Genomic DNA, 16,366 nt, shown 5'->3' on the forward strand with positions numbered 1-16,366 from the left:
GTTTTGAGTATTTATTGATTTTTTTTTTCTCCAAACAAAAGCAAAAGAACATATGCAGATACACAGGTACATAATTCACATTTCAACACTGCAGAATCAGGACATTGTCTTAAGTTAAAAGCACTGAAAATGCACAGTACTGAAATGAATTAGCTGTCAGACTGTAGTTAGAATGTTCAGGACGATAGCTGGTGCCACAGTATGAATAAAGTGCACTGGAACAATTGTATCAGAGATCAATAGAACCTTCACTTTTTCACAAATCACCGTGATTGGACCAGATGTTCCAACCTAGCCACCGACATGGCTTTGGAAACAGGGATTGATGTGACTGAGTATCTGGCCAGGTATTATCGCTTAGCTCGTTTGGCTTTCTTGCTATCCAAGGGCATTTTTCTGTTCTTATTCTTGTTCTTGACATTGTGGGTTTCATAATAGCGGACCCCCACTTTCTTCACTTTCTGGGCACGCTCCAGTCTTCTTTTCTGTTGAGGTGAAGAAGTTCAACAGAGAGAAGCAGATAAGTTTGGTCTCAAATTTATGTGAGATGTCTGGAGTGAGGAATCAAGACGATTGAACTGGGAAAATAGTGCATACCTCTTTAGATGTGAGTTTGGTAGGCTGTGCAGGCCCTTCATCTTCAGCTTTCCTCTTTTTACCCAAATTCACAGCTGGAAAACCAAAAAAGGATGAGTGTCATTACTCGTATTTTACTAGTTATATTTTCAGGCTTTTATGCCTTTAATGGACAGGACTAGAGAGATGACAGGAAAGCGTTGGAAAGAGAGAGGGGAATGGGATCAGCAAAGGACCTCGAGACAGGAATCGAACTCGGGTCACTGTGAGCAGAACTGTGCTATATGTCGGCACACTAACCACAAGGCTATCGGCGCCTACATTACTCACTTTTTTTGAAGCACCAGACAACCCTAATCATTGACACAAGATTCTGTGGAATATTTAGTGTATTCAACTAGGTTTAACAGTATATTTTAAATATTGTTGATATTGCAGTCAACATCAATAATTAATGTCATTGTCAATATTTAAGTGCTGTGAATATACTGTTTGGGGTGAGTAAGTTTTAAATCAACTAACACTTTTATTCGGCAAAGATGCATTAAATTAGTCAAATCTAACATTTGTTAAAAAGATTTCTATTCCAAATAAATAATTTCAATACATCAAAGAATCCTTAAAATGTATCACATTTTCCACAGAAATATTCAGCACACATTTTCAACATTAATAATAAGAAATGTTTCTTGAGCACCAAATCAGCATAATAGAATGATTTTTTTCCCCCCAAGTATCACATGACACTGAAGACTGGAGCAATGACTGCTGAAAATCCAACTATGCCATCACATCAATTAAATTTGAAAATATATTCAAAAAGTTATTTTAAATGGCAATTATATTTCAGAGTATTACTGTTTTTACTGTATTTTTGATCAATCAAAGGAAGCCTTGGTGAGCATAAGAGATTTTTTAACATAAAAAAATGAAAACCCCAATGTATCTTCAAAAATGCTTAAAAATGTAATAAAAAATGATCATTTATATAATAATAATAATGTCTTTTGATACACAAACATTTGGCATTAACTTGAGTTAGTAGTACCTTTCCGTTGCAGATTCTTTGCATCATTCTGCTTTGCTGTGGTTTCAATGAACACCTTTTCAGACAGGCCTTTAGGAATTCTATAAAAACATCAAGACAATATTATAATATCAACAGATAAGAGCTAAACTGAAATAGGGTAAGCATTAACCTTTACAGAACCCTCTCACAACCTTATCTTAACCCTATATCATAACTTTACTGATTATATATTAAAGTAATTATATGTTTGTAGTTTATGTTTTGTATTGCTTTGCATATTTTTGATCTTGCTGTCTATGCTGTAAAGTGTCCTTAAGTGTCCTGAAAGGCACCTATAAATAAAATATTATTATCCACATGAGCTTAAACAAACCGTATGGCAGAGAAGTGCTTTGACTTGGCACGATCAAGAAAATGCTTTAATTTGGCAATCTTCTCATCCATCTCTTTATTCACGTCACATGTGCTCTTCTTTTCTGCTTTGGTTGGGGAGTCAGAAACAGAGGATTCTTCTTTCTGTGGTTCACCAATCTGCTCTTCCACTTTTTCCTCATCTTCCTCATTGTCCTCATTTTCCTCGTCTTGCTCATCTTCGTCTTCTGACCAGGAGGGATCCAGTATATCAGGTATCTCAACAGGCACAAGGTCCTCCTCGCTGAACTCTGGAGCAACATTTATTTTACCAAAGTTCTGCTTGACGTTGCTGAAGATTTTCTGCATCTCCTCCTCATTCTGTCTCAGAAGCTTTTGATCTTCCTGCTGGCTAGATGAGGCCCCGTCCACATCCTGAGCTTCAAGTCTGTTTCCCAACTCTTCATTCTTGGTTTCCATCTCAGGCATTTCCAGCATCGGTTGAGCTTTGTTCTGAATGGAAAGATCAAGTGTCAGTTTAAGTCTATAAATGTTTAAAAGTGCATTAGTGTCTGCCAGTATGAAGACGGTCAAGATTCAAGTAATTTTGTTGGCCACAGTGACTTAAAAGAGGATTTGTACCAAGTAATTCGATATGAATTAAGGAAGGTACATATAAACAATGTCTTCCAAGGTCCTTTAAAACGACATAAAGCTCTAATTTTAGCAAAACATGCAACAGTGATGATCTTGGAAGACATTTTTGAATGTTAAAGTGAAATTTCCAAAGACTAAGCAAATCTTTTTGGCTAAAAGACACTAAACTTTGTAGGATATTAAGAACAAGTGTCCATTTACCTCTTCATCCATCTCGCATCCCGGGGGCTTCACAAAAAAGGGGATGCGTCCCCTCTGCCAATCATTCAAAACCATTTTAGACACAGTAGACAGATCTGGCTCTCCACCCTGTATAAGTGGAACAACACAAAATATCAATCATTACAGCACCAACATGTACAGTATTTGGAGACAGATAAAGATGTGAACTAAAAAAAAATACAACCTCCCCTTTTTTAAAAATCTAATTTTGTACTAAATCTTAGTGGTTTTGACATTCAAGTATTGTAAATTGGCCATCCAAAGTAAAAATTAAATGTTTTCCACTGGCTTAAAGTAAGCAAACTGTCACATCTCAATCGGACACTTGAGAGGAAAGAATAAACAAATGTGCCGCGAGCGAGGACCAAGCTGACAGTTAGTTTTATCAGATTCTCCACAATCAGGCCAGACCTTGAGCAGTTTTCCGGTGCGAAAGGCGAGCTTTTCCAGGAAATCCTCGGCAGAGCTCCAGGACGGAATGCGGTATGTCTTCTGGATGTACTCTGCTTTAGCCCTCTCCAGCACCGCGCCGATGTGATCCTCTGGATTTCGGATCTTCTCCACTTGAACCTAAATGCAACATAGGTACAAAGTGAGTGGATGAAGCTGCTGGGATTGCCAATGTGAACGGCTGACTTTGAGAGTCAAGGTCATCGTACCACTCCCTTCAGCACAATGTCAGTCTCGCTGTCATCGGAGGGATAGACGACGCCAGGACAGTCTATGAGGAAAATGCGTCTCATTAGTGTGATATACTGCCAGACCTGTCAGGAAAAAAAAGAGAGAAAGAAAACAGTTGGTTATGGCATTAAAGTTGAGCTTGAAAGTCCATAGATTCATCCATGACCTCCATTTAAGAAACCACAAGACCAAAAACATTTCAATATAATGAACTGCATTTAAATGTACGCAATTTATAAGAACTTTCGACAAGTTAGCAAGCAGTCAATTAACTTTGAAGTTTATAAAACTAAAACTAAATAGATTGTTTATAAATGTTGCTGACTGGCCAAAGGCCTAAACAGTGATTCAGGCAAACCCAACATTTCAACATAGGAAAAGCTAGTTGACAAAGCACAACAATTTTTTAAGCTATTAAAATCAAATCAAACCTATCTATCTATCTATCTCTCATAATCGAACTAGAAAGACTGTTGTAAAAAGAAAGGAAAATAGAAGACAGAAATGTCTACTAATTGAAGAATCACTCAAATCAGGGCACACTGGGGAAATTTTAAATGAAACAATTTATCATTTAAAACATAAACAGAAGAGCGTGGAAGTCCAGATTTGTTTAGAATTTGATTTCAATCTGGCCTCCGTCAGTAATGTTTTTCCTTTGCCTTGCACTTTCACTCGCTCTCTGAAAACCATTTCTCAGTTCCATGTTTGTAAAATAGGAGGAAAAATTTGACAACATAAAAAAGTAACTTCACACAAAAACATGAATACACAAAAGTTGCAGCCAAAACCAAAATGCTGGAAACTTAAGCTGTCCAAAATGTTACCACATGTCAGGATCTGGCAGGTAATCTTACACTCACTAAAAAAAATTTGTCTCATTTAATGTCACGTACAAGAGAAATCACTCAATCATCTGGTGTTCATGATCAGTACGTTATTGGAAAAGCTCATCAAAAATGATAACTTTTGACTAGAAAAAGACTTGAAATACAGTGTAATAGGTTATTATTAGGTGCTTTTTTGGCATTTATTGGCCCCGGGCAACATTCATATACAGTGTATGGAAAATAGCAGCATGAACATAGTGTTAAACTTCTTTTGTGTCCATGGGGGAAAAAGTCACTGAAGTTTGGAATGGCATTAGAGTATGCAAACTAATCATAGACTTTTTATTTTTGGGGAAACCATGCCTTTAAGAAAAAATAAAAAATTAGCACCAAACAGAGATAAAAGCATGTGATTGGCAAATTACAGAAATTTAAGAAAAAAAACCCCTGCCTTTTCTCCTCATTCAGTATGACTATACAACAAATAATTATATCAAATTACTTTATTATTATTACTGAAAAATATTATTTTAGATTATTTAAATATGAACATTAAACAAATCAATAAAGAAATATATTACTATAGAAAGAATATTATTGTACTGTAAATAATGATAATTTTATATTATTTGATAGAACAAGTATAATTACAATTACAAAATGCATCAATTTCTTTTCCTCAGAATTCACATGGATCCTTATTTTCAGGTAGAAAAATACAGAAATCCTTATGTTAAAATCACATTCCTGAGATGGAAAGAACAAGCTTCTGAGGTCTTACCTTTGTCTCACCAGCAAGGGGTGCCACATTACAGACTTTTTTGGAGCGCAGGGTATTGATAACAGAGCTCTTTCCAACATTGGGGTAACCAATGAAGCCAACACTGATCTGCTTTTTATCTGAGTGGAGCTGAGCAAAAATCAATATGGACATGTTAATACTAAGCAAACGTCATTTTGAAAAGCAGCAATTAAACACAAGAAATACACACATACTGTAAAGTCCTCTGATATAATTTCGGTTTCATGGTATTGAGGTCAGGAAAACAAGACGATCTTGGATCAGCCCTTCACCCAATAATTTGCACACATTCCTTCTCACATTTCATTATACACTTTTAAAAAGGGGGCCCAAGAAATAAAGACTTGATACACAACCTTCAAAGACCTCTTAAATGTCATTACACCTGCAGATTTATATTGCATGCATGGCAACAGTGATATTTTTGCACCGTGTTTTCTAACTCCTAAAAGAGTGTCCTGTCATATAAACCTCAACAAAATTTATGTTACGTAAGCCCTCTCTTCTTTTTAGTATTTCCAATTTTTTGTTTACGGCTGTGCTCCCAAAAATAGCTACGAGGCAGATGTGAAGACAGGACAGGAGCCCAATAGCATGGGAGGATGGGGTCCATCTGGTACCCAACCAAACCACTGCTCTGTACATCTGTTGCCATTACGGACCAAAAAACAGACTGACCTTGTCCTAAAACTGCAGCTTGAGTAGATAAACGATGTGGATCGAAACTGTTGTGCACTTAAAACCTGTTGCCTCCTGGTTTCCAAGGCACCATAATGCGTATAAGCATTAAAAATACGCTGTAAATGTTTAAAGCCTTACCTTGCCAAACTGCCTCAGAAGCTGGATAAGGGAGCCCTTGCCGAAGGAATTGGTAAGGCTGGCGTGAAAGGCCAAAGTGGGGTATTCCTGAGAAAGAACTGCAACCCAGCGTTTCTACAACATAGACACAAGAATAAGCAAGAATGAAAAACAGTTCACATATAGAAAAATAAGTGTAGCATCATCCTAAATGCTAAGCAACAACAGTATTCATAAACGTTCCTATGAATGATTTATAAAATGCCTGCATGCACAAAAAATAAAATAAAATAAAGCATCCCTCTAAATAAATCACATTTCAACATAATTTCAAGAATGTGAACATATAAACATACAAATACTACCACTATGGACAAAAATGTTTTGGAATATATCTCTTAATTATTTAATTCGGGCATTTCTATTATTATAAAATTATTTCTGTCATGAAAACTCTCGGACAGATTGGCATGGTAATGTACATGACAATGTTAATGTATTTGGTCTTGGCGGAATAGATCTGCTACGCTGCTGCTGTGGCAGAGCAAGTGTCGAGACTTGCTACTGCCAATACATCCACAACATGCTGCTGTGAGCATGTAAGTAATACTGCTGCTGCACATATAACATACATGAAATAACCCCATATAGCATACATGAATCACCTCGTAGCAGATCTATACAGGTGGAGCTGGGGAAGGTGGAGGGTTTCTGAAGCACGCTGCTAACTGCTACAGCAAGCACTAGTCATATATTTCAATGTTGAGCAACGAGCTCATTGGCTACCGATACAGGAGAGAACCAATCAGCTGTGCCATGTGATAATGATGTCATTAGGTCAGATTGAGTCCTATCGGACTGCACCATCTATAGTTTCATGCCAGAACTCTGTATAAAATTAAGCACCTAGCCATGCAGTCTACATTTACAAACATTAGTGGAAAAAATGGGCCATTTAGAAGAATGCGTCTTATTTTTCTTACTTATGACGTTTTCTTAGTCGATGTTGAGTTATTATAATTACTGGTAAGTGAGCACAAACAATTTGTGCATATGTTCTTCAGTTGGCATACATATAACTTTTTATGTCAGTTTCTGCCTTTAGAAACCCCAATTTGATCCTTTTGACGTAGGATGAAATTCATGAAATTTAGAATCAAATCCGGTTGTACGTGTGGTTTATAAATTTCTACCTAGGTCTAACACTAGAAGTGATCTATGAAATTGCTTTTGATAAGAGAGAACAGATGAAAAAGGGCACAAGCTGCCCAACAAGAATCACCACAGAATGATAAGCGATTCCCTTTCAACAACAAAACTAATGGGTTTCCCAATCATTTGCCCGTTAGGTTTACAAAAGACTTCAGTCATAAATCTGGAGGAGGTAGGCAAATGCTTTTTTGGCCTGAATGAAAAGGCCTGCAGCTTATAAACAGCTGGTGTAACTCCCTCATTCCTTGTTGTTGCATTTCAGAATCACCAATAACAAGAATTACAAACAAGAATTATAGATGTGAAAGACAGAAAAAAAAAAATCTGTCAGAGAAGGAGCCTTTAACTGGTTAACTATTACAAGCCAAGATAAACATGCCTGTCTGTCAGTGAAACAAACTCCAGAGACGGTAGAACTGAATGTAAAACAGAACACATTGCAGACAGCGGCCTTGTTCCAGAAACCTAGTGAGATGCCTTGCTGTCTACTGCCTACATAGGTGGTTCCATACATCCTAACTGTTGTACAAAAGTGGCCATTTTGGATCACTCTATAGAAACTTGCTAAGCTAATACAACACGATACTCTAGTTTTTCTAATTCGATTGAACAATTCACACCATGTCATAATTCCTGTAATTTCGAGATGCACATGACACATGACGTTCTACTTTTCCTTTAGACTCGGAATTATGTATTTCAATGGCAACATAATCATCGCACACCTAAACATGGCACCTCAATGATTCTGCAGTGGTCATGTGACAAGTTGTAGCTCTCAGTAAAGTTGGTTAACAAGTATATTTATCATTACAACTTTGAAATTTTTTCCACCAACCTCAATGGATGGCAAAAATGTTGGGAAAACAGTTTTTAAATTAGATTAAACTACCAATATCAAATATTTTATCAATATTTTTCACTACTGAATGAATAAGTATATTTATAATTAAGATTTCTGACATATTTTCCACCAACTGCAACAGGATTTCATCAGAGACTGGTGTTAGCATTTTGCTAAGATAACAACATGATACTTTAATACGCATACAAATACACAGTACCCATATGTATTGAGTAAATTGTCTTTTTTAATTAGGCTGAATTATTTAATCAATATTTTTTTGCCACTGAATGAATAAGCAGATTTATCAACAAGATTTCTGACATTTCTCTTAACCCAACATAAATGGATTAACAGAGGCTGGTGTTAGCAAGTTGCTAAGCTAATGTCCCAATAATAACAGTATAGTTATATCACAAATGTAACATTCAGTTTTGTAATGCTTACTTTTCTGAAATAAGACACTGAGTTTTGACAAGTGAAGGTATCTTACAAAGCTTCTGGAACAGTGTTCACTTCAATAGCATACTTATGTCACATTATATAATACTGCCTACACAGGGAGCTCAACAGATTTTGGAACTGGTACTAGTATTACACTTTCATTTCTTACCGTAACCCATGTGGGAATGAGGTCACACTTATTGAGCACAAAGATGAGGTTTTTCCAAGGTTTCTCCTTCTTCAGGTAGGACTCAATGCTCTTGGAACGAGTGCCCGTAGGGTCCCGAGCATCTAGCACCTGGATAATGACGTCTGAAGAGTCGATCACCTGCACAAAGCATGGTTCATTTTAGGATGTGGCATCAACTACGGTTTTTGTTAGAACTTTCAATGAGTAAGGTGTTGGGAGGTGGTTATAACTACCTTATAAAGCTCGCCCCAGATCCTCTTTGACTGCCCCTTTTTGAAGATTTCCTCCCGAGCCTCGTCCCTGCAGTGACGGGAAAATGAAATGGCTTTATGTCATGTCATGATATATAAGCCATGTTTGCTAGAAAAACAGGGCTATAGCTTGTTTCTGTAGTAAGTACAGAACTACATATTTTCATAATCTCTAGAAGGCACTCGCTCACTTGACTCCGCTGTCCTCAGACACCAAATCACGGTCTTTCTCAGCATTGTAGCTCTGAGCAGAGACCTCTGCCCGTTCAGCAAAGTCCTTCAGCTCTCCCACAGACAAGGTGGGCCTCTTTCTTTGTGCCTTTGGCCCAAACGTGGTTTCAAATGTCTCTGTGTCCAGAATGTGCACCTTGGAGTTCTAGAAGAACCAGCAGAAGGTCAATTGACAAACAGATTTCATGAGAATTCATGAGTTTTATCCTCTTCATCATAACATTCATAACTTTTGGAATTTCTTTGATGAAGCATCTGATATTTCTCTTGCAAGCATTTTGACAGTTCTCTGTGCTACCATTCCTAAGAGGAAAGAAGCCCCAGCGATTTATAGGAGAGCAGAGTGTACTCATCTGCACATTATATATGGCTTACAAGAGTGATCATAAAACGTTGTGCTACACAAAACAACGTGATTTCTTCTATAAAGCATATATTAATATGGCTTTATTCACACTGCGCATAAATCTGTTTTGTTTCCTTGTCTTGAGGATTGACTTTCTGTGTGATGGAGTGGTGAAATCAGTTTGTTTAGACCATGGGTGTCAAACTCAATTCCTGGAGGGCCGGAGCCCTGCAGAGTTTAGATGCAACCCTAATTAAACACACCTGATCCAACTAATCAAGTCCTTCAGGCTTAATTCAAAACTGCATAGTATGCGTGTTGGAGCAGGGTTGGAACAAAACTCTGACAAAACTCTCTCAGGAACTGAGTTTGACACCCCTGCTTTAGACAGTGTAGCCTGCACTTTATCTACTATAGTAAGGATTTAAGCCTAAACATGATGCTTAGTGACATAATACACTAAATGAGGGTAAATCTGTGTATTTGCCCACAGCTCTAGAAAGCACAGCACACTGTCGAAACATGGAAAACTTTAAATCCGATCTGACCGTTTAGACACATTCCAAAAAAAAATCAGATGGTAATCTGCCGTTCTCAAACTAAATGCAGATGTGGTTTACATTAGGTTTGTAAACACCAGCTTTCACGCATTCTTGTGCATGTATAGAATGTTATCCACAGTACTGTTCCAAAACTTGTGGTCAGTGTGTTTTTTTGAAAAAAGAAATTAATACTTACATTCATTAAGGATGCATTGAAATGACCAAAAGTGATTATTCAAAATAAATGTTGTTTTTTAACATTCTATTCATCAAAGAATCCCCCCCCCCCCCAAAAGGATCATGTCATTCTAAAGAATGGAGCAATGGCTGCTGACAATTCAGCTTTGTCATCACAGGAATAAATTACAATTTTAGAAATAGAAAAAGAAAAAAGTTATTTGAAATTGTAATAGTATTTCATAATATTGCAGATTTGACTGAATTTTGATTAAATTAATAGCCTTAAGAGCATAAGAAAAAAAACTCAACTCTAAACTTTTGAACACTTGTGTATATAGAAGATATGCTTTTACAAAAAACTGCTAATTTTAATAGCATTAATATACAGAAAAATATGCCTTAAGATAAAATCATACAAATGCCAAATAACAATGAACGAAACTTCTCATAGTTAAAGTCTATAACTGAACCAGGCCAAATTGCAATCTGTAATGACCTAAAAACAACAAAAGTGAAGCCATACCACTGTTGCAACAGAGGATGGAATAAAACAAGCAATTTACAGATCTTGTCAAAGCCAGTAACATTTCTCGTAAGAAATTGTACTTCTGGTAAGATTGCATTTCTTCGGAACAATTGACGTGGATGATAAAAAACAACCTGATTTGAGGCTAACCACCACATCACAACATGTTCAAAATATTTCTGAGAAAGAGAAAAAAAATGTGCGCAAACAATGGGCATTATGGCACATGCTGGAGGAGCGACTCAAACACCACAAATCAAAAAGAGAGGATGAAAATCAATAACTGACACAGTTTTGCCAGACCAAAAAAAAAAAAAAACGTAGCAAGAGTGTCACAGTCCTGGACATAGAGCAAAAGTAAATTGGGACGTTCATTATGCAAAGGTTTTGCTCACACATGGAACAGTTTAGATGTCGAAGCAAATCAACAACATTTGCAGAAGGAACATGAAGAACAGAGCAAAACCTTACATTTTATTCTGAGCACATATTTTTTGCTCTGTTCTTTACTACTGGCAGACAGCAGGCCCTTAGATGCCAAAGAGCAAGTTCTATCGCAGGTCAGGCAATGCCCTCACTCCACCGTCAGACTAACAAAATCACTGCACCGTTATCATGGCACAACAATTGTTCTTACGGTGTTCTTGTCGTAGTACCACATGTGTTATGTGAAGTTCACAAGTTACAAGATGTTTAGCCAAGAGGTGTTGTGAAAAACTGTTTTCTCATTTAAACACAAATGAGCAAAGCCAGTTGTTCACAGGAATTTGCCAGAAATGAGCAGCTGATAAATCAAGTCAGAAAAGTACTTTGCGAAAGGGCAATTTTCCTGTTGGAGTCTAATGTCAGAAACATTTTTGCTTTAATTAGGCAATAATTTTTCTAATCAAATGATGACAACACAGTATAATACAATGACTTTTCTAAATTGGTAATGATCTACAGACAGATTTTTTTTGTCTTTGTGTACCATAAAACAGCACATGTAGCGTCCTGTTAACTAAAAGTATTATTAATCATTTTAAGTCACTGAAACGAAATAAGGTGAAATAAAATATTAGATGAAAACTAAAAAAAAAAAAAAGTGTCGCTTAAAGGGGTGGTTTACTGCGATTTCACTTTTTTCATTTTAAATAGTGTGTAATGTTGCTGTTGGTGCATGAACAGTATCTGCAAAGTTGAGGCACTGAAAGTTCAACGTAAGCGGAGATATCGTCTTTTAAAAATCAGGAAGTTTAATGCCTACAAAAACGACTCCTATGGGACTACAACGAGATACTTCCTGGGTTGCATACGTAAAAAACCCATCAAACCCCTCCCTCCGGAACATGCAAAAAAGGGGGCAAGGCCATGTTCTGCGGCTTTGTCGAAGAGGAAGAGTTATAGTGGAGAGTTGTAGCCATGCCGTCGAAACGGTGTTATTTTCACCCAGCTGTCAGGTCTTCTGTGTTCGGGCTTCCTACGGACGCTGTAGTTCGTCAACAATGGTTAAAATTTATGTTTGATTATGTTCCTGACAATTACAATCGTAATTCAGCTCTCTGTGCCGCGCATTTTACGGAAGACAGCTTCCAGAATCTACACGAGTTCAATGCCGGATTCACACAGAAACTATTACTAAAACATGGAGCAGTTACAACTTTAAAACCAGAGGCAGCAGTTGTTGGGCCACAACCTGTAAGTAAGATTTCATAATTTTAAATGTATTTGCATGTATAATTTCAGACGTAATGTTTTAGTTTTATCAAGGACGTAAACAAATGTCAACGCTGGCTTTAGCCAGTTAGTTAAATGCTATTTCGTGTGTCTTTGACAAACGCGTACAAACATTTTGGACCCGAATTTGTAATTATGTACTAATTTTGTAAATGTATTTTCCATGTATACTTTATGACATAATTTTTCGATTTGATCAAGAAACACAAGCCAACGCTGTTTGGTTATAGTAGCCAGTTAGTTCGATGCTATTTTGTGTGTATAAGACAAACGTGTACAAACTTCAAAAATTGATATGTAATCACAACAGCAAACTTCCATTCAGAAACGTTTGTAAGAGCCGTGCTTGCGGAAGTTCTGCTTGACTCTCTTCATTACCGCTTTCTGGGTCTGATTCTGGCTCAAACTGATACGGCAATATTGACACCATTATTTACATTTGACCGGAGCACATGCAGCGGTCGCCCGTGAAGGGAATGGGCGTGACGTTTCCGGACAATGTGCAGTACGCAGTTTAGCCAATCACAACACACCGGCCCAACTAACCAATCTGAGCCCTTTGCCTGTTTCTGAGGGAGTGGTTTCAGAGAATCAGGAAGTCAACCGGTCGTTCGAGTATAAAAATGACAAAACCACCTAACAAAATTTAAAAGGAAAACTGAAAATTTTAAAATAAAGGCAAATTAACACTAATAGTATAGAAATGTTATATACTCATGTAAAACCCAGAGTTAGATGGTACCATGTTGCTAACGTTGTAGACATAAAATTGCATTAAACTGATTTAATACATTTTTTAATCGATACTTTCTGGTTGCAAGTAAATTATAAATAAATTTAGGATTCACGATACTACTTTTTACTGAGCTCATCACAATGCATTACTGGATTGCCTGCACTGAAAAACAGCAAACAAAACTGCATGCAAACACTGAGCCTACCTGTCTTCTCACATCACACCACAGATTTTTGTATGAAAACAGCAAGTATGTGTAACTTAAGTCCATACTCACATGTGCTTTTATTCGGTCATGCAGCAAGGACATTGGTAGTTTGCTCTGTTTCATCACTACTCGGTACGGATCTTTCTTTACCGCGTTCATCTCTTCCTGGAATTTCTGTAAGGATGACTGCTTGATAACACGTGTATTGGCTGCACAGGAAGCAAATGGGAAAACCAAAGAAATATTCACATAATCAGACATATTTACAGGCAATATGAATTTTGAATGGTGTGACCACAGAATAAGTGGTCTACAATATTACTTGGAAAAGATGGCTAAGACTGATTGGACTAAACAATAAACGCATTGCTCTTACCAAACCACTTGATGTTGGGCTCAACTCTGGCCACAGTTCCTGGAGCAACTGTGCTCTGATACTGCAAGGGCTTGATCACCTTACCTCGACTGTTACTGTGGGCATATGAATAAAAAAAATATCTCTGTTTCATTATAATTTAAAATGTTTAATTTTTGATTAGGTTTGGGATTTTTTTTTTATTAAAATAAATAAATAAGCTCTCTCTATGATTAGTGTTTAATGCATATTACTCCATCTAGATGTATATTACGTTAATTGTTTTATTCAATTCTGTTTATTTTTTCTTTCTTTTGTCTTGTTACATACAAATGTATGTAAGCACCCAGAGCTACTAGAAACCATAAAATTCCTTGTGCGTTTCTGTTCATTTGGTGAATAAAGCTCATTCTGATTCTATTCTGAATTGTTATTTTGTAAATGACTTGCCATCTCTGCTTTTGCCTGTACATATTCAAGCGTTTGATGGTGGCACGGTCCCTCATGTTGTTCCCTCCAGCTCCCTTGACCCGGTCTGTTGGATAGAGAATGTTAAAAGAGATGAACATTGTTATACACAGGGATAATTTACAATAATTTTATATACACTTCATGGTCACACTTTATATTAGGCCTTAACTACTATGTACTTACATCAAAAAATAAGTACAATGTACTTATTGTATTGCAAAATACTTTTACTGCTGTTGAGGTGGGATACGAGTAAGGTCATAGGGACAGTGTTTGGTGGTATGAGTAGGTTTAAGGGTTTAGGTCTAAGGGATGGGTCAACAGAGTAATTATAAATGTAATTACAGAAATTAATTACAGATGTAACTACATATAGGTATTTTTAAAAATATACCCACTTCATAAATGTGACAGATCGTTAAATCAAAGCACAAGGGCCACGATTAACAGAAGAGTCCTTTGTGTCACTTCCAAAGTCCACCAGTTATAATTGAGGTAAAAAAAAAAAAAAGTTTTTAAAAGATCTTGTGTTTACCAAGACTGCATTTAAATGATCGTAATACAGTAAAACCGTAATAATGTGAAGCAATATTGTGAATATAATTTAGAATAACTTTTCTATTTAAATATATTTTAAAATGTGATGGCAAGGCTGAATTAGAAATCACTTTAATATGCAAAATTGGTGCTCAAGAAACTTAGAAAAAATTATTATCGATGTTTAAAACACTTGTACTGCTTAATATGATACTTTTTAATTTAATTAACAAAGTTCAAAAGCACAGCATTTATAATACAATTTTTGTAACACTGTAAATGTCTGTCACTTTTGATCAATATAATGTCCTTGTTGAATAAGATAAAAATCATTCTGACCCCAAACTTGAACAGTAGTGCACAGTTTGTAGCATTTGTAAATAACCCTTCATTAAATTAAAAATATTTCAACTTTGGATCACGATGTGATATGCAAAACATTTTAACGAGAAATACTGCTTTTTATAAAAATGGCACTAAAAGACAACAAATAAATATATAATATATTTAAAATATGACATCTATTGTAAGTGACAGCCATAATTTCAATTTATGCTAATTCAATGCAAGTATTTGGCATAAATGAACAATATTGGGCGTGCTTTTATGCTCTCATAATGGTGAAAAATTCTCCCTGAAAGCAGAGAGCAAATACTATCTCTTAAAAATAAAGATAAAGATAATTTCTGACTCTGATTCTAAACATTTCTGAAAAACATTCAAACATTGTGGTAGCGATCTAGAACAAGTTTGTAATTCATTTATTCTTGAACGCGTATAAATGTCGGCAATTTGGTACCCAGACATGATTGGACTTAATACAAGTGTCAGCAGCCCCTAGTCTAGTCTAGTCTAATGGGACACCTGGAGGCTTGGCAGAAGTCATGGTTACACGAAATCAACTAATAACCCTGTAAACATTGAAGAAAGCTGCTCTACCAACAGACAACGGTAAAAACATAACTACAGAACGTCTCGTATATTCCTCAAAAAGAGTTGGCTAATGCTTTAGCTGGCTAGCAGTTCACAGCCAGACCAGCGGTTTATTTAATCTTACCGGGATTACTGCTGGAGTTTGAGGGATTTATGGAGCTTTTCCCCTTGAATTTTGGCTTGACCATTGTGATCGATTACTGCGGAACAGTCCAAACCCTGTAAATAAAGAAATATAACTGAGGTTTAGTCCACTGTAGATTTCCACGTGTTTCAATAAACTACAGAAACCCGGAAATGCGTCATCATTCAAGCGACGACTTTTTTCCCCTTCGTTTACCATCAAATCTGAGCAAATATGTTCGTAGGTTCTCAGAATGAAATCTGAGTTAGTAACGAGAATCTACAAAACCACAATTCAATTTACCCAAATTTATGTCAGTGTACACAAGCTAATAAACCTGTCTGTTGTTGGTTAACGTACCGAGGTCACGTTAAACTTAGGAACAACATTAAACATCTTTTATAATTATGTAGTTTTATGTCCAATAACAACTGAACTGATTAACTAAATGGAGTATTTGTACTTTTAAAATGCCTGTATAACACAGCAGAACCATTAAAATGAAGCTAACATTAAAATGGGTAAATATTTCTCATTGTTTCATTACTAATTTAACCTAAAATCTTGATGTTG

The 16,366-nt window shown here is 36.3% G+C and overlaps 1 protein-coding gene across 1 annotated transcript; it reads right to left on the reverse strand.

The window, feature by feature from the left end:
- On the reverse strand, positions 1-15,992 carry gnl2 (G protein nucleolar 2). The gene is made up of 16 exons (XM_058746538.1): positions 15,794-15,992; positions 14,179-14,263; positions 13,750-13,844; positions 13,443-13,582; positions 9,080-9,264; positions 8,871-8,937; positions 8,617-8,775; positions 5,969-6,082; positions 5,129-5,257; positions 3,496-3,600; positions 3,248-3,406; positions 2,816-2,923; positions 1,980-2,470; positions 1,625-1,704; positions 598-671; positions 1-485 (listed from the first exon to the last, which is right to left on the reverse strand). Exons 1-16 carry the CDS (start codon positions 15,855-15,857, stop codon positions 351-353), a joined length of 2,190 nt encoding a protein of 729 aa, XP_058602521.1. The 5' UTR covers positions 15,858-15,992; the 3' UTR covers positions 1-350.
- Positions 15,993-16,366: the final 374 nt, after the last annotated feature.

Source organism: Onychostoma macrolepis, chromosome 16 (genome assembly GCF_012432095.1).
Source record: "Onychostoma macrolepis isolate SWU-2019 chromosome 16, ASM1243209v1, whole genome shotgun sequence".
Lineage (NCBI taxonomy): Eukaryota > Metazoa > Chordata > Actinopteri > Cypriniformes > Cyprinidae > Onychostoma > Onychostoma macrolepis.